Source organism: Anomalospiza imberbis, chromosome 25, assembly GCF_031753505.1.
Source record: "Anomalospiza imberbis isolate Cuckoo-Finch-1a 21T00152 chromosome 25, ASM3175350v1, whole genome shotgun sequence".
Classification (NCBI taxonomy): Eukaryota; Metazoa; Chordata; class Aves; order Passeriformes; family Viduidae; genus Anomalospiza; species Anomalospiza imberbis.
The window spans coordinates 6,944,952-6,969,125 of record NC_089705.1 but is presented as its reverse complement, the minus strand read 5'-3'; the positions used below and the strand labels follow the sequence as shown (position 1 = coordinate 6,969,125).

Here is a 24,174-nt window from a genome sequence, read left to right as displayed (position 1 = left end):
TGGAGCTGAGAGCCCTTGATTTCATTATCAATGAGTAAATCACACAGCACTGTATGCTATCCAGGGTTTTTCTGCTCCCTGTCCTGCCCTTGCTCTTGTGTTACAGATCTGTGTGCCCAGTGCTGTGCTGCAGCACAAGGAAGTTGTAACTGAAGCCATAAATCTCCAGCAGCTTTTGTGTCCACCCTCCATCAGGGAGCAATCACCAATTCCCTGCTGCAAGATTCCAACATGAGCCGAGTCATCTACTGCACGTGCATAACAGGCTTTCATAAAGTCTTCAGGTTAGTGGAAGCACCTCTGTTTTCCTTGTTTCTACCCTGAATTTGGCACAAAAATCGCTGCTCAACCCAAAACATCAGCAAGGCAGATTTCCAGATTTACCTTTGTTTTAATTGGATGTAATGACACAGCTCTAGAATTTTATGTAGCTCACTTTGACTATTTCTGCTTTTACAAATTCTAACATGGAGGCTCCCAGTGCAAGACCTCTTTAAAAAACAAAAGCAAGACCTCTTTTTGGAGGTCCCCATCCAATCGAACCCATGCTAATCCCCATGAAGAAATACTCCACCATTCTCGGCAATTGCCCTGACAGGACAAGTTTTTGACAGTATTACTCTCAAAAAAAGACTCCGCATCCATTTCTAAGGGGAACTTGCCCATTTGGACTGATTTTCAACTCAAGAAAACTTAAATACATCACCCATTTGTTTAAAAATATTTTTCAATTCAGTCTGCCATCTCTGAAGGAATTGCAGTGTGTGGCATCCACGCTGTCCAGATGCTAGACCCCAGCACAATCTGCTGTTCTAATTTTTGATAATTTATTCCACTGCCCTCCTCACCTTTCCTCTCCCTCCACAGTACTACCTCCCCTTTCCCTAACCTGGTGTTATTCAGAAGCTTCCCAGGATTTCTTTTCCACAAGAAACAGCCTCGGTTCCTGTGAGGAGCTGGTAGACGGCGCTGCCTCGCTCACTCACTTCCCTTCCCTGAAATGCAGCAGGCACAAACAGCAACAAGAGGAGTTTCCTCCCCAGCCAGGGCTGAAACTCAAGGGATGAGACAGATTTTTATGGCAGCAACTGCCTCTGGTTATCCAAAGTTTTTAGCAAGGGAGACAGGAACAGTATGATCCAGCTTTCCTCACCGCTTTTCCACATCACACAAATCCCAGCCAGGAGAGTGGATGGTGATCTGACAACTTATTTTGGCAGCACGATCCCAACGTGGAGACATCAAAGATGAAAGAAAAGGGGTAAGGCTTCCTAGACAGCAGCGCAAACTTTGATAAGCCTAGTGGTGACTATGACACCATACCATGAAGCATCTCTTGGAAGATATGCCCCCACCCAAGCAGCTCAGAATTCACCCATTGCTGATTCTCCTCCCAGCCTGAGCCCCAGGGGCAGTACCTCTCCCATTTGGAACAGCAGGAGATGGTGAGTGACAGTGTGACAGCAGAGGCTGGCAGGACAGCACAAGGTATCTGGAGCAGAACACAGAGAAGGACAGGATGGGAAGTGACCACAGCACAGCCCTCCCTCCCTGCAGGAAGGTGTTCCAGACAGGCACTGCACTTCCTCAGAACCATCTTCCTCCCTGAGCAGGCTGCCTTCCTCCCAGGTGGGAAAACAGACAAGAGAGAGCATTGAAAAGGGTAAGGCAGACAGGAATCACTTCAGCAGAAAGCCCTTAAATTTGTCTCCCGAGGGTGAGGTTTGGCCAGAGGAAGATCAGCCACACAGACACAGACAGAAGTTCGTTTGCAGACTCACCCTGCTCAGGCTCTTCCAACAGAACCCCTCTTTTTACCAGCTCCTCTCTTGGCTTTCGCATAGAAATCTTTCGTTCTAAAACTGACATTAAATTGAAAAAAGCACTCAGAAAACAGGGCAAGCTTGAAGTTCAAGAAGATTTTTTTCTTTCTTTTAAAGAGGTGCTCTAGAGGAAATAATAGGGCTTCAAATTTCACTGGTTTTGCATGGATTAAGAGGAGCGAGAAGGAACTGCATGTTCAGACCTGCATTTCACACTGCACTGCTGATTGTGGAGCAAACCCTCCCTCCCCACAGCTGCTTGGGGAGCTTCCTTGAAAGAAAGGAATGAATCTGTCTGAAACTACAGCTCCATGGCAAGGTGTTTCTGGAGAGATTGCAGGTGCCAGCCCATCTCCAAAGTCCCATTTTGGTTCTTGCACATGTCAGCACTCAGGCTTGTGACAGCAACCCCTTCTCAGATGGATGGAGGAAGGGACACCCACCCAGCCCCTGTTACTTTACCTTCTGAAGTCTCCTTGAATTTGTCACTGCTTTTCTTTTTCCTCCATTTCCAGGGTTTGAAAATCTTGCCAAAGCTTGAGAACTTGCTTTTCCTCTTTGTAGGAGGTGTGGTGTCACCTGATTCCAAAACATCTACCCCCATGCTGGCATCACCTGGGGTGTGATCCACCTCTTCAGCTGCACAGAAAAGAAGGAAAAGAATAAAGAATTACTTCTGTGCTGCAGGTAACAGCTCCCATCTCCCAACCCACACTGGGAATGGCAGCACACATTCATACAGAAAAGGGAACAAGACTCTCCCTGTGGCTCCACTGAGCCCTCACGTCAGCTCGGGGGGACACAAGTGGACTTCTCAACATAAACAGGGCAAAGGGAAACTGGTAAGGGCCTTCCTGATGAGACAAAGATTACAGAACCCCAGAATCATTAAGGTTGGAAAAGACCTCCAAGATTGTTGAATCCAATCTGTGAACAACCCCCACCTTGTCACCAGCCCAGAGCACTGAGTGCCATGTCCACGTGTTCCTTGGACACCTGCAGGGATGGGGACTCCACCACTGCCCTGGACAGACTGTGCCAGGGACTGAGAACTCTTTAAATTAATAAATTTCTCCTGACGTCCAACCTGAACCTTCCCTGGCACAACTCAATGCTGTTTCGTCCTGTTCTGTTCCTTGTTCTCCAGGGGCAGAGCCTGACTCCCTGTCTGCACCTGCTTGTCAGGGAGTTGGAAAGAGTGAGAAAGTCCCCCCTGAGCCTCCTTTTCTCCAGGCTGAGTCCCTCCAGTTCCCTCAGCCAGATATTAATTTAATTTTGCAGTGTCACAGGTTTGTCCATGAACACAAACCACTTCCCTACTTTTTCTCATCTTCATTTGGAAGCAACTGGTGCTGGACACGGGTTCATGACTACAGACACCTTCCAGCCCACTGAGCTGACATTCACAACTGTCCGCACCCCGAAATCAGACCCATTCCAGCAGCTGGATGTGCTAGATTTTCCCCTCTCTGATTTTCCTTCTATAAATAAGGGCAGCAAAGCTGGCCAAGAGCAACAACTCCACAGGAAAGCGACACAATACAGGCCTGTGCTCCACCTACTGCACAGGAGTCCCTGGAGAACAGCACCAGAAGGACACGGAGGCGGGGAGGGACACGTGAAAAAACCAAACAAAAAACCCCACTTCTGAAGCAGAACCAGAGCACAAAACACTAATCTGGGGACTGTTGAGCCTGCCTTGTCTGATGTAGCTGTTTTAGGGTATTTGATGGAACACAGAGAAGCACTTACAATGAGCAGAATCTAGCACTGCCTGCAAAAAAGCAAATCAGTGCGCACAAGCTAAGTGAAGCCAGCTGGTGCCCACTCCATGGCAGGATTTCCAGAGCCAGAATCCCTCAGCTTCAGCACTAGAGACTGGAGCACTGCAGAGCTCCACGGAAAAAATCCTATGGAGAAGAGAGACATGCTGCAGCCCCACCATGCTCAGCAGGCTGGAGTGTCCTGATACAAACTGCACCCAGGTGTCTTCTTTTGGAGCCTCCAAGTCAGACACTGTGGAGCTTGGGGGCACAACAGACCTTTCAGTCAACTTCAGACAAGCCTACGTAACGTGCCTGCAGAACAGGCAATGCCCCGTAAGTAACAGGAAAGTTCAGCCAAGAATCCCATCTCCTGAGACTAAGAGATTGAGGAAAAAAAGTTAGGAGAAAGCCACTTCACACATAGGACAAAGAACTATCAACGTATCTTCTGCATCCTACAAACCTCCACTGAGGATACAGGCCCTGATGTGAAAAAGCAGATTCCTGTCAGCATAGGGAAGAACATGTCCAGGACAGAGGGGGGGAAAAATACCCACGAAAAAAGAATTCATTACCTGATGCAGCTCTACCTGCAACCCTGTAGTGCTTCCCAGCAGGAGAGCTCAGATCCCAGAAAGTGTGAAAGGCAGCCACAGCCATGGGCTCCTGATAGCCTCAGGCCACAGGGCTGGGGACAGGCTATCACTGTGTCACTGCAGGACAGACCCCACTTTTCCAGTCTGAGCACAACCGGAATGGAAGATCACAAACACAGGGAAGAGAAGAACAGCAGAGGGAAGCTGGAGAGTGTTTGAGCCACTGTTTACCTGTTGGTTGTACTTTTGTTTAAATCAGCCCCATAACAGAAAGTCCCTCTCTCTGAACCAGTCAAAAGCTGATGTCAGCCAACATTTCTTTGAGAAAGCAAGATCAATTCAGCATCTGAGATGCTTTTAAATGAAAAAAAAAAAAAACAACAACCCTGACTTCATAACAGGAGAGAAACTGGGTGGACGATAACATACACCATGGCAGCACTGATCTGTGATTTTCGACAGGGATGGAGGGAGGGTGGATGGAAATGGGGGGCAGAAAGGCATTTCAAGCTCCCAGAAACCCAAGCAGAATTGTCTGCATGTTTAGAGGCACTTTCTTCAGAGACCAGGGCATTAGCCCTGGAGTTGCACATGCAATTTTAACAAGCAGTATTCATTGTGCTCAGCAGAGCATTCCCAAACTTTACCAGGCAGGCACAAGAGCTTGCCAAGCACAGGCTGCAGATGGAATTTGAAGCCCAAGTGTCATCAAAGGCATTTCCCTCACCTTTCCAAGGAGAACAGTGCTGAAGGCAGCAGTACCAAGCCTGCCTTATATCTACCCCTTCCCTGAGTTGCTCTGAGGAATGTCACTTATGTGCTGCCTACCACCCAGGATGTCAGAGTGCTGCACTAAGCAAAGTAAGTTATTAAAAGAAAACTCAACCATCAGCTCCAGGGATTAATGAAGAGCCCTCAGCACCCTGGAATGTCTCCATTTCCAGTTAGGAGAATGACAAGCATTCCCCTGCCACAGTCCCCTCTGAACAGCCAGGGAGGAGCACAGGACATGAAAGGACTGACCAAAAGGAGACACGCAGTACCTCCAAAGGAGGAGCAGCTAAGAGCAGAGAGGGTGGGGAGAACCCACATGTTACTGCTCCTGCCAGAACCTCTTCCAGCAGCACCTGCAGCCCAGGTCCGGCTGTCAAAGCAAATACCTTCCCAGGGTGGAGTTTCACTGCCAGAGCTGCAACCACGCAGGTGAACACAGGAGGTTTCACAAGACCTTCACATCAAGAGCAAATCACCTGGTCCTGCTGCTCTGCCTCACTGCTCCCTCGGCCGTGTTACAATGCTCATAGGCTCCTGCTGAGAGTCAGGTCTTGTCCAACATGGAAACACTTGCTTTTGTTGGTTTATAGTCAGTTCCGTGCCCAAAAGCAGCCCGGCAAGAGGGGGAGACATGCACACTGGAACACAAAACTGTCCAAATAATTTCCACCACCCTTTTGCTCTGTGTAGAATAAAACCTGACATGTTACTAAACATTCTGAGACCATTCCAGCCCACTGCTCACACTGAAGCCAGGGAAGCAATTCCTTCCCTGATCCTCACTGGGATTCCTTCTGTCCTGTCCTGTTGCGCAGATGACAGGAGAGCCTGTCCTATCCTTCCACAGCACTCTTCCTTTTCCCTTCTCCAATTACCACAGGGACGTAGACATTTAAAGCAGTCTGTTGTGAAGCAATTATGACACTGAGGACTAATGAGCGGGTGGATCTGCAGCTAGAGGTGAGATTTACAGATCTGCATTCAAATAACCTTATTGTTCGGTGATTGTTCACATTAGATAGTGCTCACACTCCCACCAAAATGGACCTTCCCTTCCATTCACAGCCCATTTCCAGCTCAAATCTCCATCTCTTCCCTGTGCAGGCAGAGAAGCCACCTTGCTGAGGCTGTGCCTCCTCCAGCTCTGCTCTACAAGGTACAGGAGGGTCCTTAAGCTGCTTTGCAATGCAAGGGGGAAACCCTTCCTTATCCGAGTCATGCACTGGAAAACCGGGAAGGAACCTCAGCACCATGCTAGGGGAACGAAATAGGGCAAAAAAAGAGGACCCAGACTTCGAGGGAAGGGTGGGAAGCATCAGGACTCCGATGCGTTCACCCGACCTGGCCCAGCAGCAAGGCTGTGTCCAAGAGACCAGCCTCACCCTCACCATGGTGCCAGGCTGGAAAACCCATTTGAAATACAGGGAAAAAGCTTAAATGAGGTCACACAGCCCTGGGCGAAGGCAGCAGAGTCCTCACGAGAAGATCAAGGGATTCTCAGCTGGCAGGTCCCTAAAGTGACCCCACGTCAAAGCAGGACCTTGTTCAACCCTTCTGGAAGGATAGCAGTCCACATTTTGGAAAAATGACCCTGGAGCTGGGAGAGCCCCACAGAGCCCACCCTGACAGCTGGATGCTGTGCTTAATGTTCCAGCAGGGCCCTGGCTGAGGAAAAATCAGGAATAAAATATGCGCTGCAACTTCAGCAAGTTGCCTGATGCTCCCAGAGGAGATGGCCTGGAACACTTGGAGCTCAGAATCCAGCTGGTCCAGGGGCAGCGTGATGCCCCGGCTGCTTCCCAGCCAGAGCCTCCTGCCTTTTCAGATCTGCTCTCCCAAACACTTAAGCTGTTCTGATCTCACTCTATCCAAACAAGCAGGTGAATTTGAGCTGTTTAAAACAGCAGATTTATGTTAACCCAAAATGTTTAGACTGAAATAATCTAGGGAAACATCACAAAACTGGCACAGCCCGAACACACAAGAAGGCAGGAAGCTCCAGCAGTGACAAGCAACTTGGGATGCAATTCCCTATTGGTTTGCCTGGCCACCTGGTCCTTCCAGCCCTCCCCTGCAGACATGTTTTTGCTCAAGTCTTGCAGTTAAATTTCATGCAGAAAAAAGCTCCTTTTCCACTACATCTTGTGGTGTTGAGTGACCCCAGTCATTTTTTTCCCCCAAAATAGAGAAACCATTTCAGTGAAAGGAGCTAGAGACCCACAGTTGGTCTCTCCCACCCTCAGCAAGTGGCTGTGGTGATGTGTCACCTGCTCCAAAATGTCCTGTCAGGCTTGGGGCTGCCATTCCTATTAAACAGGGTGAAGCTTTCACTTCCACCAGCGCTCTCAGTGGGTCAAACTGGCCCAGCCAGGATCCATGGGGTCAATTAAAAACCCCACACATAGTCACACCTTGGCCACACACACAGGACACCCCAGCAGGCAGCTCCCAGCTGGCCCTTAGGAACCCCACCGATAAATGCCATGGTTTAATGGTCACACCAGGGGCTGGGGAAGAAAAGCCATCACATGAGCAAGGACAGTTAATCCCCATCTTCGGGAGTCAAGCCCCAAAATACTGTTTTGAAGAGCCAAGCACTGCCAGCCTGGAAACAGGCACGGCAGGAACTTCAGGGACCAACAGGAATAACTAAAAACATTCCTTCCATTAAGGATCATTTCTAACGTGGAAGATACCTGCAGCAGTTACATGGAATAGAGGCACCTCTGATGCACAACGATAAAGAATTAAACCCAACCTGGATCTAGTGCAGGACATTCCAGAATTAATCCTGGTGAGTTTTTAAACTATTTTATCTCAGGCCACACATCCTTCAGAAGTCACCCTGGCTATGGAGAAATTTTGCTTTTAAGCTAAAAATCACTTCAGATCCAAGTCTGAGATCACAACAAAGCAAGGCTGAAGGCTGTGAAGAAATCAAAGGATTGCATCTCAGATGATGACAGTTTGTATTATCCTGAATATACCTGGGAAAAAAAACTACTGATTGTTAGTGTTCATGAGGAAAATGGCACAATCCTTTAATGATGTAGGGTCAGTGAGCCCCAGGACAGGACTGCAGAACGGAGCTGCTGGGAAAAGGTTGAGAACAAGCTGCTTTTCTCCCCCAAACAATTCTGCACACCTCCAAAGGCTGGTGAAGCAGTCTAAGATAAGCCAGGTATCACCCTCCCTGCACTACCATGGGCTCTCTGCCCCAGTCCTTTTCTGAGATGTAAGACCCCAACTCCCTCCTTTCCCCTCAGGCTGTGTCCAGCAGAGCAGTCAAGAATCCGAGAAGCTTCCAAGCAAACGGCAACAACTCAAAAAGCACTCTTTCAGTGAAATGCTGTTAAAAGTATCCAAAAAGCACTTTGGGTAAATTTTTCTACGCTTCCCTAAAACAGCTTTAAAAACTTGGTGTGTGTTTTCCTGAATTGTCCAGGGAAGACGAGAATCCTGACCATAAAGGAATGAAAGGTTGTGGTCACAAAACAGCCTCAAACAGTCCCAGCCCTCAGCTTCCCTGTGTTTTGTATGTTTCTAATCACCATAATCTTCAGAGGACTCTCCTTTAACAGCATCCTGACACAGTTAATGCAAGAACCATCTCTTCAAGTTCCAGATTTAATCAGTAGGAACTGTGAGAGCTGTGCCATGAAAAAAAGACCTCAGAGAGCAAATGAGCAGTTGAGGAAACATCAGGTCTGTTTGCTCCAGACTCCAGAAAGCACAATATCACTACACCAAGCCCACTTCCCTGGAAATTACCACTGTTCTTGGCATCTGATGACAGAAAGAGCCCAAGACTGACCAAGTCAGCTTCTAACAGTGAATAAATCCAAGCAGAAGATGCTGTTGATCTCCACAGTACAAAGACAACTGAAGTTTTTCTTCCCTTCCACTCTACCACTTTATTTTTAGCAACTCTTGAGCCAGACTAGCTGGAGTAAACTGGTGGTGGGGAAGAGAATCACTGGTTTCATCTGAGCCCTAGAAATGCTTGATAGGGTCAAAGTTACGGAAGTGAAAAATAATGAAAATAACAGTCTGTATTTTGAGGGTGATCTTTGTCTGCCAATGTCCATTTCTTCTCTGAAAATTAGAAAATTCCACTTAACAGATGAGAATGAACAACTGAGCCCAGGCAGCTAACAGCAAGTGGGAATGAGAGAAAGGCAAGAGTGGGATGTGGAAAGTCTCCTCATAGCCAGTGCCTCCCCAGTCCCAGTGCTGGGAACAGCACCCACGACAGACCTGGAGTAACACTGACCCCACACAGCGCTCGGGAAGTGGGGCTGCTCCTGGAGCTTCGCAGAGTTGTGTTTTCTCCAGCCTGTTACTGAGATACTTCACAATGGAGAGGGAAAACAAGCAGGGAGATTATTGCCAAGCTCTTCTCCTCCCGAAACTGCTATAGCTGCCCCAAAAGATGGGTGACATCAATCACAGTTCTTGGTGGCTTTGGTCCCGGCTCGCTCTCGGGGCTGATTCCTGCCCCATGCAGGTGAACGTTGCCACTGCCCAAGTGCTTTGCCAAGGAAGTATCCCTGAATCCATGCCAGCCAGAGGCTGTCCCTTAGAACAGCGGCTTGGAGCCTGTCTGAAGACCAGAGAACATATTGCACAGGGACTGCATGTGAAATCAGTAAGAGAAAGGAAGGAAATTGAGTTATTTCTCTGGTTTCTCTCCCCAGCGGGGCACAGGTTACACAAGTTCCACATTCCACTCCTCCCAACTCCTCCGTTTCACCTGCAATGCTGCCCTGCTGCAGCCCCAGAGCTCCCTGGTCTCCCCTGCCCTGCGTTACTCACCAAAAGCACCTGGATTCACCGGTCTCGAGAAGTGCGGCTGCCCCATGAGATTCTGTTCAGAGCAGCTCTCCGAGAAGAGGCGGGAGGAGAACAGAGGAGAAGTCTACGCTGAGAACACTTCAACCCTTCAGAACGGTAAATCCACACTTGGGATGAGGAAACGTCTGGCCAGGGAGGCGACTCCCCGCGCTCAGGCCACGGCTCCGGTGTCGGACGGTCCAGCACAGGTCCTGCCCTCCCTGTCCCCCATGGCTGGGCACTTGATTCTCATAAATAAGTGTCCGTGCCAGCTCCCTTCACGCAGGAATGCCTGTCATTCCAGAGCCGAGCTGGCTAGGGCGAAGCTCAGGAAGGGGAGGAGACAGCCAGCCAGGACCCAGCCACTGAGCTGCACAGTCCAAATTATCAACACCCCTCGCGCCTTCCTCGCATCCAGTTCGGCAAGAAGAGAGAAAAGCCGGGAGCAAGGAGAAGGAGAGCAGAGTGTTCTTCTCAGGGATGGGCTTGGAGAATCCGTGCACAGCGACACACCAAGGGGTTTCACCTCCCAAAACGAGATGAAGGCATTTACAGCCTACCTGTGCCAGCTGAACACAAACTACGGCAGGCAGGGATGAGACAGCGTTCTCGGAGTGCTGTGGGAGCTGCACTACCCCCGAGCAAAGGGAATTTCAAAGACAGCCTGAGCTGATATGCATCTACACAAATATAAAGATACAATTTCGTGCAATTCCCCTCTCTACTAAAGTTACCAGGAAGCATGTCTTCTCGTGCAATTTAAATTTAACAATGAAAAATTTAAATTTAACAAGGAAAGTAAAAGTTTCTATTCATGTGTCACAACTTGATGGTTAAGGTAACAAACATCCCCCTCAGCCATCTGCCTCACAATAAAAGATCTCCAAAGCTTAAATATGTCCATTTGGATTCCTTAATTTATCATTGCAATTTGGGGTAGGACTTCTGTGAACCGACAGCTCAGTTTCCCTGTACACCCTACAACAGAGAAGCAAGAAAATCTTTAAGCATCCAGAAGCTTAATCTTAGTCCAGGAAAAAAGAAAAAGCAATTTTCAAAAATATACAGGAATTTGCTGCAGCATAAAAGGGATTAAAATCAGGAACCTGACCCCATGTGACACATCTAGGTTGGCTTTTCCCCAGTGTAGGAGAAGTTTTAACCAACAGGATTTGCTGCAGTGCTCTGTGTCCCTGCAGTGCTCCTTGTCCCTGTCCACACCACAAAGACCTCAGTGCTCTTGGTTCCCCACTAACACACTAAATGTGCCATTGGGCAACTTGCAAATCCACTCCTCATCCAAAGCAGAGCCGCAGGAACATAGGAGGAGGAAGAACACCTGTGCACCTTCTCCACGTGCGCTGTGCTTGTCCTCGAGCCTGGTGCCAGGCAGGGGACTCTCATCCCACAGACAGGGGTGAGCCGAGCCCTGGAGGTGGACAGCAAATACCACTGTCCTCCCTTGTGCAGGGCACACGGACATTCCTGGAAGTGTTGCTCTTCTCCACTCCCACCATGGACATTTCTGGGCTCGGGCTCTCACTGTGGGCAATGAACGTCCCAGTTCCCAGGAATGCTCCACCTCATTGAAGACTTTTTGCTTTGAAGCAAAGAAAAAGCCATTGTTGAAGACATTTATATTCACTGCCATCTGGCAGAGATTCATAAAGGTCAGAGATAAAGGCAGGAAGATTTCCCCAAGTCTGTAAATCAGCTGCCCAGCTTGGAAGGAGGTCTGGAAAAATATCCTACATTGGGGAATGCCACAGAACACTGCCTCTAGACCTGCCTGGCTTCTACAGAATTAAAGCCACTGCTTTTTATAAGGTGTTTGCTGTGAATTCAAAGTGCACAAAGCTCTGCTGCAGAACAGATGACACGTGGTAAATTGTTAAAGCACTGTAGTGCAATCATATCCCTGACCCTTTATTTCTACATTTGTAAAACATGAAACATTACCTTAAATTTCAGAAAAGGTATTTAAATAAACAGATTTAAATTCACAGCAGCTGCAGCCCGAGAGATGCACAGCAGTTACTCAGGAACCCAACAGGCTGTGAAATAAAGTCCTTTACATTTCTGTATCCTTCATCAGGCCTCAAAGACCATCACAGAGAGAATAACAAGATTTGGCAATGATTGTACCAGAAGCATTAATATTTCCTCCTGAAAAGCGTGGCTGTGGTGCTCAAGGAGCAAAGAGATACAAATCTGTGTTTTAAATTGCAGCTGGGTCTGGACTTAAGCATCATTCGGGAGTACCAGCCACTCTCTCCTCTTTTGGGGGAGAAAATAAAACCCCACCAGAAAACAGCTGACAACGTGCAAAAAACCCACCACAAATCCAAAAGTAACACCAGCATCATTTTTGTCAAGGGAACTCATGGCCAGAAAAACCCATCAGTCCATCCTTCAGCTCCACATCTGAAAGGAAAGGTGCAAATTCTGTCCCAGAAAACAGAATGCCAAAAAATGTTCCTGCCTCAACTGCAGCCTGAGGTCAGAGCATGAGAGCAGCTCCTAAGAAACCCTCTGCATTTAGAGGGCTTTGTTTCACCACTGGGGAAAAATACTGGACAAAGCAACCTGCCCTCATCCCACTGGACATCCCAGATAAAGAAAAACCCACACTTCAAGCAAGGAAGAGTAAAAATTCCCGTAATAATGAGAAAGACCATCTGACTGCTGCACAGCAACCAGAAGAAACCAGAGCAACTGTTTACTCCTCAGCGACAGGTGATGACTTTTTTTAAGATGAAAAAGTTGGAATAGCAAAGAGTTTTCTAAAGAAGAGCAAAATGTGAAACACCTGATTGTCCCTTCAGCATTTCCTTTTAAAATATAGTAACGAAGAAACGCCAGTTACATGAAAATGTTATGTGATTTAAGGAGAGGCAGCTGGCTGAAATAAAAAACCAGGCAGTAAACACTCAAACATGGGGTACATGGCCTTCTTCTGAAGTTTCATTTCCTCTCCATCCAGCCCAAAATCCCATTAAACCCCTGGCATTTCCATGTTAATAATCTGTTCACATACATCGTAAAAGGAACTCTTCTGGATTGTTTCATTCTAAAATCTAATGAAAGCCTTGAGCCCAATATTAGCTCCTCTAATAAAGCCAGTGCTGTTCAGATTTCAGTTCACACCAACGTGAAATGCTGCATTCACCCACGGTGACTCAGACATTTGTGTTCCATGATTCAGCCACAGGAACATTACAAAGGACTCCAGCAATATCCCATCCCTGCCGATGGAGCTATTTAAAACCAGTGATACTAGGCGTTTTCCTGCAGAGCTCATCACCAGAGAGTCAGCAGCAGCCATGGGGCCTTTAAGGCTCTTTCACTGCGGGAGATGCACCCACTGAAATCCTCATGCAGTGACCACCTCACCAGGAGGGCTGGCAGGGAGGAGAAAAAGTGGCAGCACCACGACTCTGGATGTGTTTCGTTGAACCATGGAATGGTTTGGGTTGGAAGGGACCTTAAAGTCTATCTCATTTCACCCCATGCCATGAGTAGGGACACCTTCCACTATCACAGGTTACTCCAAGCCCTGTCCAACCTGGCCTGGAACACTTCCAGGGAGAGGCAGCCACAGCTTCTCTGGGAAACCCATTCCACTCCCTCACCACTCTCACAGGGAAGAATTTCTCCCCGATACCCCATCTCATCTGTCAGTTTGAAGCCATCCCCCCTTGTCCTGTCACTCCAGGCCCTTGTAAATGGTCTCTCCCACCTTTCCTGCAGGTTCCTTTCAGATACTGAACGGCCACAATTAGGTCACCCCAGAGCTTCTCTCCTCCAGGCTGATCAACCCCAGCTCCCTCAGCCTTTCCTCTCAGGAGAGGTGCTTCAGCCCTCTAATCAGCTTGGTTTCACCACAGGTTTTGTTTTCAGCTTTGGAAGAACAAGAAAATGAAAAAATCTTACATGCACACATAAGAGCTCTGGCTGCCCAGAGAGGCGAGCCCTTCTGGGCTGTGCTCCGACACGGAGCGGGTGCAGCCGTTACCGAGGGGCAGCAGGCACCAGGGAGGCACTGAACAGATGAGCACAACGTGACGCTCTTCCTTTCCCCTCACACGGAATGAAAAGATGAGGGAAGCGGAAAAGGGGTTATTTATAAGGCAGCTGGCATCACATTGTTTGCGTCCTGCAGACTTTGATGGTTCAAATGGGAGCTAACTACTCCTACACCACATGACTTCCTTCATGCTTCCTGTGACATTTCCAAGAGGGAAACTCCTATTTCCCAGAGCATTCCAGTCCCCGTGTCCCCACCAGTTAGTCAGCATGGTGCTCCACCTCAGACAGCGAAGAGCAGCAGGTCCAGCATGTCAGGGACTTGGTGCCACCACCCATGTGCTGACGTGAGGGAAGGCGAGCATGCCATGTCCCACAGCAGCCCAGATGTTGACCACAATGGAGCACAGCTGGAGGAAGAGATTGCTGTGCCAAGGAACTGACTGACAGCACTTCCAGCCCCACCTTTGGGAAGGTGAGGCCATGCCCCTGGAAAGCCCTGTGGTCACAGCAGGTGGCAGGAACACAAGGAATCGCTTCATTGTCACGGGGAATGGGCTCAAAAAATTGTAAACTAAACTGGGCTTCGAGCCCAGAGGAGCTTAAGGCAAAAATACCCCCCAGCCTTGTTTTCCGGGGGAAATACAGCTTCCATTGGAAGTAAGTTTTAGCCAGTACTGGAAAAGCCTCACCATCAATGCCTCCTCACCACTCCCTGTAATTACAACGCAGGCCAAGTATTTTCTTGTTTACTAGTGAGGGAATGCTGAGGAATGTCATCTTGACAAAATTAAAGATTCAGTCACATCTTGGCTAACTTGACTAACCCTAATTTGATCGCTATGGTGATTCATGGCTTTGCCATCTCGAGGCAAGGGAAACTCCAAAGCTGATGAACAACTTTTTGGAGCACCTTGAAGCAGCGTTAAAAGAAAGTCTGGTCAGAAGCCAAAGGAAGCACACATATAGGATACATTCCAGCAAAGCATCAGGCATTAGCAAAGCATCGGCGTATTCCCAACAGGGGAGCATTAAGAGGCAGGATACCCATCTGCCACTTCCAGCTACATTATTAGGAACGCATTAAGCAGAAACACGGAGAAGAAAATTACATTAATTATTGCATTGTTTAGAGAAGAAACAGGAATGGCATTTAGCTTAACTCTTGGTTAACGCTCTCCTGCAGCAAAAACTCAAGATACTCAGAGAATAATGTATAAACTGACATCACCTGAGGCCACCCACTTCAAAACATGGGGATGAAGAAAATCAAAACATACTGCCCTCCTTCCAAAGCACTGCCCAGCACAAGTTTTTAGAGATGGCCCAGCACAGCACACAGTGCTCTTCCCAAGAGAGTGGCTGCTGCACAGTCACATCCATCACAAACAGCCTTACAGGACAAACCTAACTCTTAAGACTTTACAGCTCTGTGCAGACATTATCCAACATAAACAAATTGTACAAGAGTAAGTACATCTCTGCCACTTACAAAACCAATGGGACAAGCTCTGTTTTGCCCAACACTGCAAGCTAACAACAAAAGCTAACAGCAAAAATATCAGTAAATATGAAACCTCTAAATTCAGATTAAATTGCAATTAACCCTAAGAGGTAGGACTATATTTAAGTTGCTCTTCAGTGTATAGGTCAAGGTCCACAGGCTCATGATCCCAAATTTCTCTTCCTACCTCTAATCCTTCAAGGTGTCAAACTTCAGCTGCAAGCCTCTCTGCCCACACAGTAACTGAGTAGAAATGCAGCAAGATTCCTCTGTAAAAGTTGTTTCCTCTTTTAAACGTTTCACAAAAATCTCGGTAAATGGATTTGCTCTTCATACCCAAAACTGCAGCAAACACCTTTGCTCTGCCAACCCAACGGGCTTGCAGCAGCCTCACCGCACCAATAATCCAAATTATCCTTCAACACCTCCGGCTCTCCAGTCTGAAGTTACATTTTTTCCAAATTACTGCACAAGCCAGGCAGTGCCAGGGCATCCCACCACCCCTCACTCGCCTGGCTCTGCTCAGGGAAGCTTACAAAAGCGCCTTGGTTTAGTTTTTGGGGAACACCCAATTTTCTGCACCTGCTCTGCTTTAATTATTGACTAGGCGAGGAGCTCCTGATTAAAATGCAAGGCAAGTCTGGCATACAACCTCAGCTTCTGATCATTGCCCGCAGATACAGTTGGAAGAGAAACCCAAATTCCCTGCCACAGTTCAGGAATTAAAAGAAAGGGTGGATCAATTTCACTTGGGGCACTTAAATTAAGCAAGGAAAATACTTTTTGTACCCTTGCAACTGAAAACTCTCACGAAATTTGAAATTTTAAACCACAGCTTTAGGTTCACACACAGAGAGAAGGTTTAAAGGCTTCCTTTCAATTGTACTGTGTTTTTACAAGCCATTTCTGCCAGAGTAAACCTAACAGGTAATTACAGGTCTGACCTCCTTCTATTGCACAAATATGCCTTTGGAAACAATGTGGATAAATATTTGCCCAATGCAAGAAGACAACTCCAAGAGGAACCATTCCAGTTTATCAACTCTGTGATTCATGTTGATACAAGCTTTATTCTCTATTTAAGGAACAAGATAACGCTTAGGAAGTGCATCTGCCCAAATTATATTTCATAGATCTACCATGGGCCACCCTAAACAGTGGCACAGCCAGACCTCAGGTCACACCCAGAAAAGAGCCATCAGCAAGACAGGGAGTGAACCTCAACTCCAAATATTGACCCTTGCTCAGCCACCAAGGTATCTCTGAGCAGCAGCCAGGCTGAAGATGGAAACATGAGTAAAACATTGCTGCTAATGTGAATAAAGCAGTGCTGGGGCTGTGCTGTGTAACATCCCCTTCTTCCCCTTTGGAACTGGGGAGATAATTATGGAGGATCAAAGGAGCTGAAAACAGAATGAGAGCACTTCACCTGCCCCCTTGGCCCTAGCCTGAAATCCCAATCCCAGATGCTCCTGTTTTCTGCCAGTACCAAGAGAACTTGGGAAAACAAGGTGGTGGCAGCCACAGGCACCAAGAGCCATCCAGGAAAAAGGCACCAAAATCAGACAGGATAATTGTGTCCCAAGCCATACAGACCTTGGGTCCCCCAAACCAAACAGTGTTTATGCATCACACTGACTCACATGAGTGCAGGGACAATGCCATGGGAATTGTTTACAGTGTCAAGGTCTTTTCATATAATTAAAGGAAGTCAAGAGATGAGATAACACCAACAGTTCTGAAGGTACAGCTAACCCTAACCTTGTAGGAAGCTATTTTCCCCTGAGTTGTTCCCTTCTCTTGCAGGAACAACCCTTCACACATTCCCAGATTCCTCAATTAACCTCATTCCCTTCATCCTCTGTCTGCAGAGCACCAGCAGCAGTGTGGTATACAAAAAATACGGTGTATAAACACCAATGTTAAAATGTTTCTCTGTGCACTTTGGGTTTTAAATCAGGGATTTTTTCTTGTGCTGAATTCCCATCTCAAAGAGCTTGTGGAAGGTGCTGACTCCTTTGCTGTGAGAATTATCCCCTGAGGTCCCTGGAATTACAGGCTAGTGCAATGCCATCTAAATCTGTCACCTTATCAACAGCAGGGCTGGCTGGCCTCTGGGCACTTAAACTGGTCCAAAATCCCAGGTGGCCCCTTGGCTATACCAGCCCCCACATCCTCTGGGTGCCTTCTTTGAGACAGCCCAGACATTTTGTCATTAGCAACCCTGAAGCCTGTTTCTGCAGTAAAATGAGCTCCTTGGATCTTCCAAAACAATTCTCACCTTCCTCACGGGAACAGAAAAGAATAAAAATAAAACCTCACCAAAAAGTCTGCAGTTCTTAACAAGATCAGCCCTTAAAAAAAAAAGGGAGAGAATCAAAGCTTGGAAACAAAAAGCTGATTTATCCTTTAATAACAGAACTTTCCTGTATTTATGGAGATTTCTGGCTTGGCACAAAAACATCTCATTTAGTGGGTGTTATAAGTATCACTTCTATACTCTGGTGATGCTGAAACCAAGAGGCCTGGTTTAGTGGTAAATGAGCAGAGAAAAACATTTTCCGTGACTTTGAAACCCAAATTCTAGTTCTTACTGGGGTGTAGGGCTTCAGCCCTCCACCGTACGTGGTCATCTCCAGTCACCGTGTTTTGTGCTGCTGCAACCACTGTTGGAGCTTGACCTGGCAGTGACAACACCAACACTGTTCCAGCTCATTCAAACCCTTCAGGGAAGTCAGGCCAGTACAGCCTGGAGGTCTGTGCCCAACAGGAAAACAACCTGGCTGCAAGGGCCACAGCCAGTGACTGAACATGCTCTTCTGTCCTCCTTACAGGATCAGTTTGGTTCCTAGGCTTTCCTGACAATGGCTACCTTGCAATTTATCCCACTGTTTAAAACCAAGCTAGATAGACCTCTTAAGCACCCCACCCCACTTGTGTCTAGAATAATCACCACACGCTATCATGGATGTAAAATGCGATTTTCGAGCCAGAACTAATTACTCTCTGCAAATATGATGGCCCAGAGTAGTCTCCATCACAGAATGACATCATCTCACTCAACGGCAGATCCTTGATGCCAGGAAGGTGTGACACAGCAAAGTCTCCTTTTAAACTCATCCTTGTTATTCAGCTCTTTTCCTAAACATCTCTTTAGGGATGGGCTTAAGGGATCCTTGCTGTGGAGGAGTGAATGGCTTCAGGAGGCAAGAGGGTGTTAAAAAAATAACCCAGCACTGCTGCAACACACTGCCCCAGAAATCACCTCCCAACATTAACTGTAGGAAGCCTGATCAATACTTTATCCTGAAAAGGAACATAAGAAAAAGCCCTGAACAGGGCAAGGGTGCCAGGCTGACACACATAATCCCATTAGAGCTACTCAGAGCACTCAGTTTGCTCAGTATCTGAGAGATAACAGGATTAACTTCATGTTCAACATAATTTCAACCCAATAATTGTGGAATGACTCCTACAGCTGTAATGTCATTGATTCAGCAGGGGATTCCCATCACCCCCCCGAGTCCCAGCCTTGAAAGCCCCTTCATTAGCGTCAGCATCTTAAGTTAATTACTTGGAGAGATTTTCCTTTCCTCTCCCAAAGCAAAATGTAACTTAACCCCTGCAACCTACAATGCTTGGGCAGAACAAACTCCTGCTTTCCCTGCAGGAAGGGACCCTGTTTACTGCCCTAATCACCTCTTCAGTTTCCAAGAGTTAATGTTAAGACCAAAGAGCTGGAGGGGAGAAGGGCAGGTTTTGTCATGATTTGGGTTGAATTTCAACAAAAAAACATGACAAAGGCTGGTTACAGTCCTCTCAAAGATCAAGGTTCAGCCCCAGATCCCTGCCTAACTCTGCCTTCCTGGGGAGAGGGGGTTGATCAGCCCTCTAAGAGCAGAGCTACAGCCAGCTGGGATCACCACAGAGCCTCCAGGAGCGATTTTCCTTGCCAAGCCATGAATTGCTGCTCACCTCGCTTTGGAAATGAGTCCCTTAGTGCTGCGGGGCTGGGGAAGGAAAGGGAAAGCACACCAAGCAAACAGCGCACAGAGCTGCTTCCGACCGTACGGGGGACCAGAGCACAGGAACCGGGATGTGTTTTTATAGGGGACTTTTTCATGGAGTGCAGAACACTATTAAATTCTACCTTTCAAGTGCAGCGGGAGGCTGTGCTGTACCAGTTAGGCCAGTGTTGTTAGGCTGGCACTGAGCCTAACACGGCGCCAAATCAGACCCCATTGCACTGCCTATGAAAGCCAATGTCCACAGCCTCTGCTTGGCTGCACCATCATGGCTTGTCTCTTTTCCCTCCCCTTTTTGGGGGAGAGGAAAAATCTCCTACAGAAATGCAATTCATAAAATTCTAGAATGGTTTGAGATGCAAGGGACCTTCAAACTCATCTCGTTCCACTCCCTGTCACAGTCCACTAGAGCAGGGTGCTCCAAGCCCTGTTCAGCCTGGCCTGGGACACTTGCAGGGATGGGGCAGCCACAAGCTTCTCTGGACCCCCTGTGCCAGGGCCTCCCCTCCCTCACAGGGAGGGATTCCTTCCCAGCACCGCAGCTAACCCTGCCCCGGCAGCGGGAAGCCGTTCCCGTGTCCCCAGTGTCCCCCCAATGTCCCCAGTGTCCCCCCAGTGTCCCAAATGCCCCCCCAGTGTCCCCCCAATGTCCCCAGTGTCCCCCCAGTGTCTCCCCCAGTGTCCCCCCAGTGTCCCCCCCAGTGTCCCCCCCAGTGTCTCCCCCAGTGTCTCCCCCAGTGTCCCCCCAGTGTCTCCCCCAATGTCCCCAGTATCCCCCCAGTGTCTCCCCCAATGCCCCCGCAATGTCCCCCCAAGTGTCCCCAGTGTCCCCAGTGTCCCCAGTGCCCGGTCCCGCGCGCCCTCTGGCGGCCGCAGCGCAGCCCTGCAGCCCCTCCGGGGCCGGAGCGCGCCCGCGGCCGGGAAACGCCGGGAAGGGGCTGGAGCGCCGGGAGCGGCTGGCGGAGCCCGCAGAAAAGGAGGCTCGGAGGGCCCTTTTCGCTCTCCCCAACTTCCCGACAGGAGGGTGCAGCCGGATGGGGGGGGTCAGGCTCTGCTCGCAAAGGAACAAGGGACAGGACAGGAGGAAACAGCCTCAAGTTGTGCCAGAGAAGGTTTAGATTGGATACTGGGGAAAATTCTTCATCACAGGGTTGTCAGTCCCTGGCACGGGCTGCCCAGGGCAGCGGTGGAGTCCCCATCCCTGCAGGGATTCAAAAGCCACGTGGATGTGGCACTTGAGGACAAGGGTTAGTGGTGGCTTTGGCAGTGCTGGGGGAACGGCTGCACTTGAGGATCCTGGCGGGCTTTTCCAACCTGAAGGCTTCTGTGATTCTATGGTAACAAAACTGCACAGCTGAGTTACACCAAAGTACAAAGCCCTACCTTACACAGCCCTAAGACTAGCTGTAATAGACAGCAGAATCCATGGCAGAGCTTCATCTGCAAAGCTCAGCTCAGAGCCTGCACAGCCTGAGCGCCCTCAGGCTGAACAGATCTGTACGAGGAATTTAGCAATTCCTATAAATATTATTCTTCATGTGCCAGGGAATACAAATTTATCATTACCCAGACAGTAAATCCTTTTGGAATCTTAAAATCTCTGCTTCACAAAACGAGACCAACTCGGGCTGGGTTGAAGAGCCATGTCCTCCCTAAGCAAGTCACGGTTATCCACTCATTCCACACAGCTGGATGGGTCCAGCCTGTAAAAAAGCCACCTCTTATCTCTGGTTTCTTGTTTGTTTCAGGATACAAAAGACACCTTCAGCAGTCAGAGCCAGGGCTCCTTTCCAAGACAAAGGAGAGCCAAGCAGATAAAGTGGTGATGTCAGCAGTGACAACATCCAAATGTTCACACTGGGACTGCACCTCAGGACCAGCCTGAGGGCCTGGGAGTAGCTTTGTCCAGCCAACAGCTCAGCTAACACTGGCAGCAACAGCTCACAAAGGCAGCAAGATAACGAGAACATTCGGTATTTTGTTTTTAAAAGGCCAGGTTTGCCATTCAACCTGGACACATTGCTCCTACGTGAAGAAACAGTAATAACAAAAATCACATTTATACTAAACCTGCTTGTCCCTGGTTACAGGCAGGCTCCTCTTCTACTCCCAAACCCAATAAAATCAGCTACTGAAATCCCTGGACAGAATTTACAGGCAATGTTCCAGGAGCAAGATGAATTTAAGGTCCAACAAGTTAAAAAAGAAAACTAGAAACTCTGGAAACCTACTGCCCTGCTCCACGCCCTACTTACTGAGCCACAGGAACTCCACACTCCTAGTTTCACAGCAAATCACCCTGAATTGCCCAGAGGATTGATTGCACGTCCTACAAGGTCTTATCTCTTCACACAAGGAATAAGATTGCTCAATTCCGTCATGAAGCACTTCAGCAAAGACATTTCTCACTCCACATCAACCTTTGCCACTGTCTGGCTCCAGCCAGCCTGGAGGCTGAAGCATCTCCATCCCAGCACATCCACAGCTGGGCCAGGAAACCACAAAAACAGCAGAATTAACCTCTGCTTTCCCCCAGCCAGAGATATGGGTACAAACTGCAAGACCACTTAGCACACCACCTTCAAAGGTCACTCAAAATGGGGTGTCATGGAATTACGAGGTCTCTGGCAGGTCAGCAAATAATCTCTGTTAAACATTTGGCTCATAGCTCAGGAGGGAAAGGCAGCAAGAGTTCAGACACCTCCTCAAGTTGTTCAGGGAGGAATTATTGGGTATTAATTTTCAGAAATGCCACGCTAACTAGATGGATGGTTGAGCTGAACCACTTGCAAATAAAGCAGGCAGAAAAACAGCACCAACATGCCATCGAGTGCCCCAAGCACCCTGACAGCACTCAGTACATTAATTACACTAAGAACTAGAACAAATTTAAGAACAAAAGGCTGTCAGGATAATGTCTCAAAGTATTTTGCTAAGCTGTCAAGTGCACTTGACTTATTTCCAGTAATGCTTTCAGGTAGGTAAGGAAATGCTCTGTGCTGCACCTTGTTTAAAAGACAAATGCTTTCCACTGAGATCAGCTCCAGCCTCTGGTAACCTGCCCAAGGAACAGTAAGAATTTGCCTTTCTACCTGCTTGCAAGTTAGTGCACATCAACTGTAACTAATTTGATCTCAGGCACTTTGGCCACTGGTTCTTCTGCTGGATCACACAGAGCTGTGTTACTGCTGCACGCACAACATGCTGCATCTGAGTGGAATCACGGCTTCTGTGTCTTCCTGGAAGAAAACCCCACTCTTTTGTTCTGGAACAGACATTATGGAGAGATTTCCATTGGCTGCTTAGCAGCGACTGTTCTTCTCCAGCAGGCCTGACCTGGTGACAACAAAGCTCCCAACCCTGCAATGCCCTGACTGCACATCAAACCCAGCACACCTTGCTGGCACTGACTGCCAGTCCCACCAGCCTGGCTTAAACTGAGACCTTAGAGCCCCTTCCAGTGCCAAAGGGGGCTCCAGGAGAGCTGGAGAGGGACTGAGGACAAGAGCCTGGAGTGGCAGGACAAGGGCAATGGCTTCCCACTGCCAGAAGGCAGGGATGGATGGGACATTTGGAAGCAACTCTTCCCTGTGAGGGTGGGAGCCCTGGCACAGGTTGCTCAGGGAAGCTGTGGCTGCCCCATCCCTGCAAGTGTCCAAGGCCAGGCTGGACAGGCCATGAAGAAACCTGGGCTAGTGGAAGGTGTGTGCCCATGGCCCTCCCAACCCAAACTATTCAGTGATTCCATAATGGTGTTCCCATAACGGTTATGAATCTCTGAGCATCTGAAGCTATAGCTCTGATTTTTGGGAATAAAGATGGGAATCAGGCAGCCAGCCACGCATCCGGCTGGGAGAAAGCAGCAGAGCTGGTGAGATAAGAACCAAGTATTTGTGTTTTCAACTTTTTCCTCTACTCAGACTACATCTGGAGTCCAAGTCTCCAGAAGCAGCAGATTCATATCACACTGGTTTCTTTCTGAGGCACGTAACTCAGGCGTCAGCTTAGATGCTAAAACAAATTACTTCTTTGTTTGCACAAAGGTGAAGGACTTGAAGCGTATTTCCTATTTTTAGGAAGAAAAAAATTGGGAAAAAAGTAGCACAGCAGGAGATAAAGAGGATGAAAGTCAAAGAGGATGAAAGTCAGCATGGAATAAAGCAGTAGCTGCAGAAGATTCTTAAAGCATCCATAAAGTTAGTATTTCAGGAGCTTTCTAAAAAAGCAGCTTTGGGTAACAGCCTGTGTGTGCAAAGGCTACTTCAATTTCCTCAAATGTTTCACAGGTTTCCCACAGAGCTTTAGACCTTTTAGGGACTTAAAAGTTCATATCTGAATACCTGCAGAAGTGTGTAAGCACAGGCAGAAACTGTCAACAGAGTGCACAGTACAGGAGGTCAAAGGATCCAACAGCAAACACTTTCCACAAAAAGGCCTTCCATGCTCCCTCTGAACTTGTTCATTAATGACTGCTCATTACTGGGCAAGTGAACTGCAGGTCTGCTTCCACCTTAGGTTGAGCCAACATGGCAGCAGAGCTTTCAAGGAGCCATGAGCAATAAGGTGAGACTTCCCCTGCCAAGCACAAAGCTTCCACTTCAATATGTTGCTTTTTAGATATCTGAGACTTACAGACAGACAAAATATTCGGTAGAACACAATCCTTTGACAAAGAAGAAGCTCCAAACCTAGCTCAGATCATGGTAAGGTGAGTGAGTGGTCTTTGGGAGGAAGCCTGGGTAGTGACAGGCAGTATATGAACAGCAAAAACAGGCTCCAAAAATAGAGTGTCATTCTTGACCTGTACCACAGGAAGGATCTGAAGAA

The 24,174-nt window shown here is 48.1% G+C and overlaps 1 protein-coding gene across 11 annotated transcripts in view; it reads right to left on the bottom strand.

The window, feature by feature from the left end:
* Positions 1-24,174, bottom strand: part of PHACTR4 (phosphatase and actin regulator 4) — a 56,202-nt gene that overhangs the window by 10,529 nt on the left and 21,499 nt on the right. For 6 of the 11 annotated variants that reach the window (XM_068172548.1, XM_068172552.1, XM_068172549.1 and 3 more), the window contains 2 exons: positions 2,286-2,462; positions 1,782-1,862 (listed from right to left, as the gene is read on the bottom strand). In XM_068172548.1, the coding sequence (XP_068028649.1) occupies positions 1,782-1,862; positions 2,286-2,462 (258 nt within the window). Of the gene's footprint in view, positions 1-1,781; positions 1,863-2,285; positions 2,463-3,575; positions 3,858-9,774; positions 9,927-15,509; positions 15,566-24,174 lie in introns of those variants that run through there. The other 5 variants (XM_068172553.1, XM_068172555.1, XM_068172547.1 and 2 more) reach the window with 4 other exon arrangements.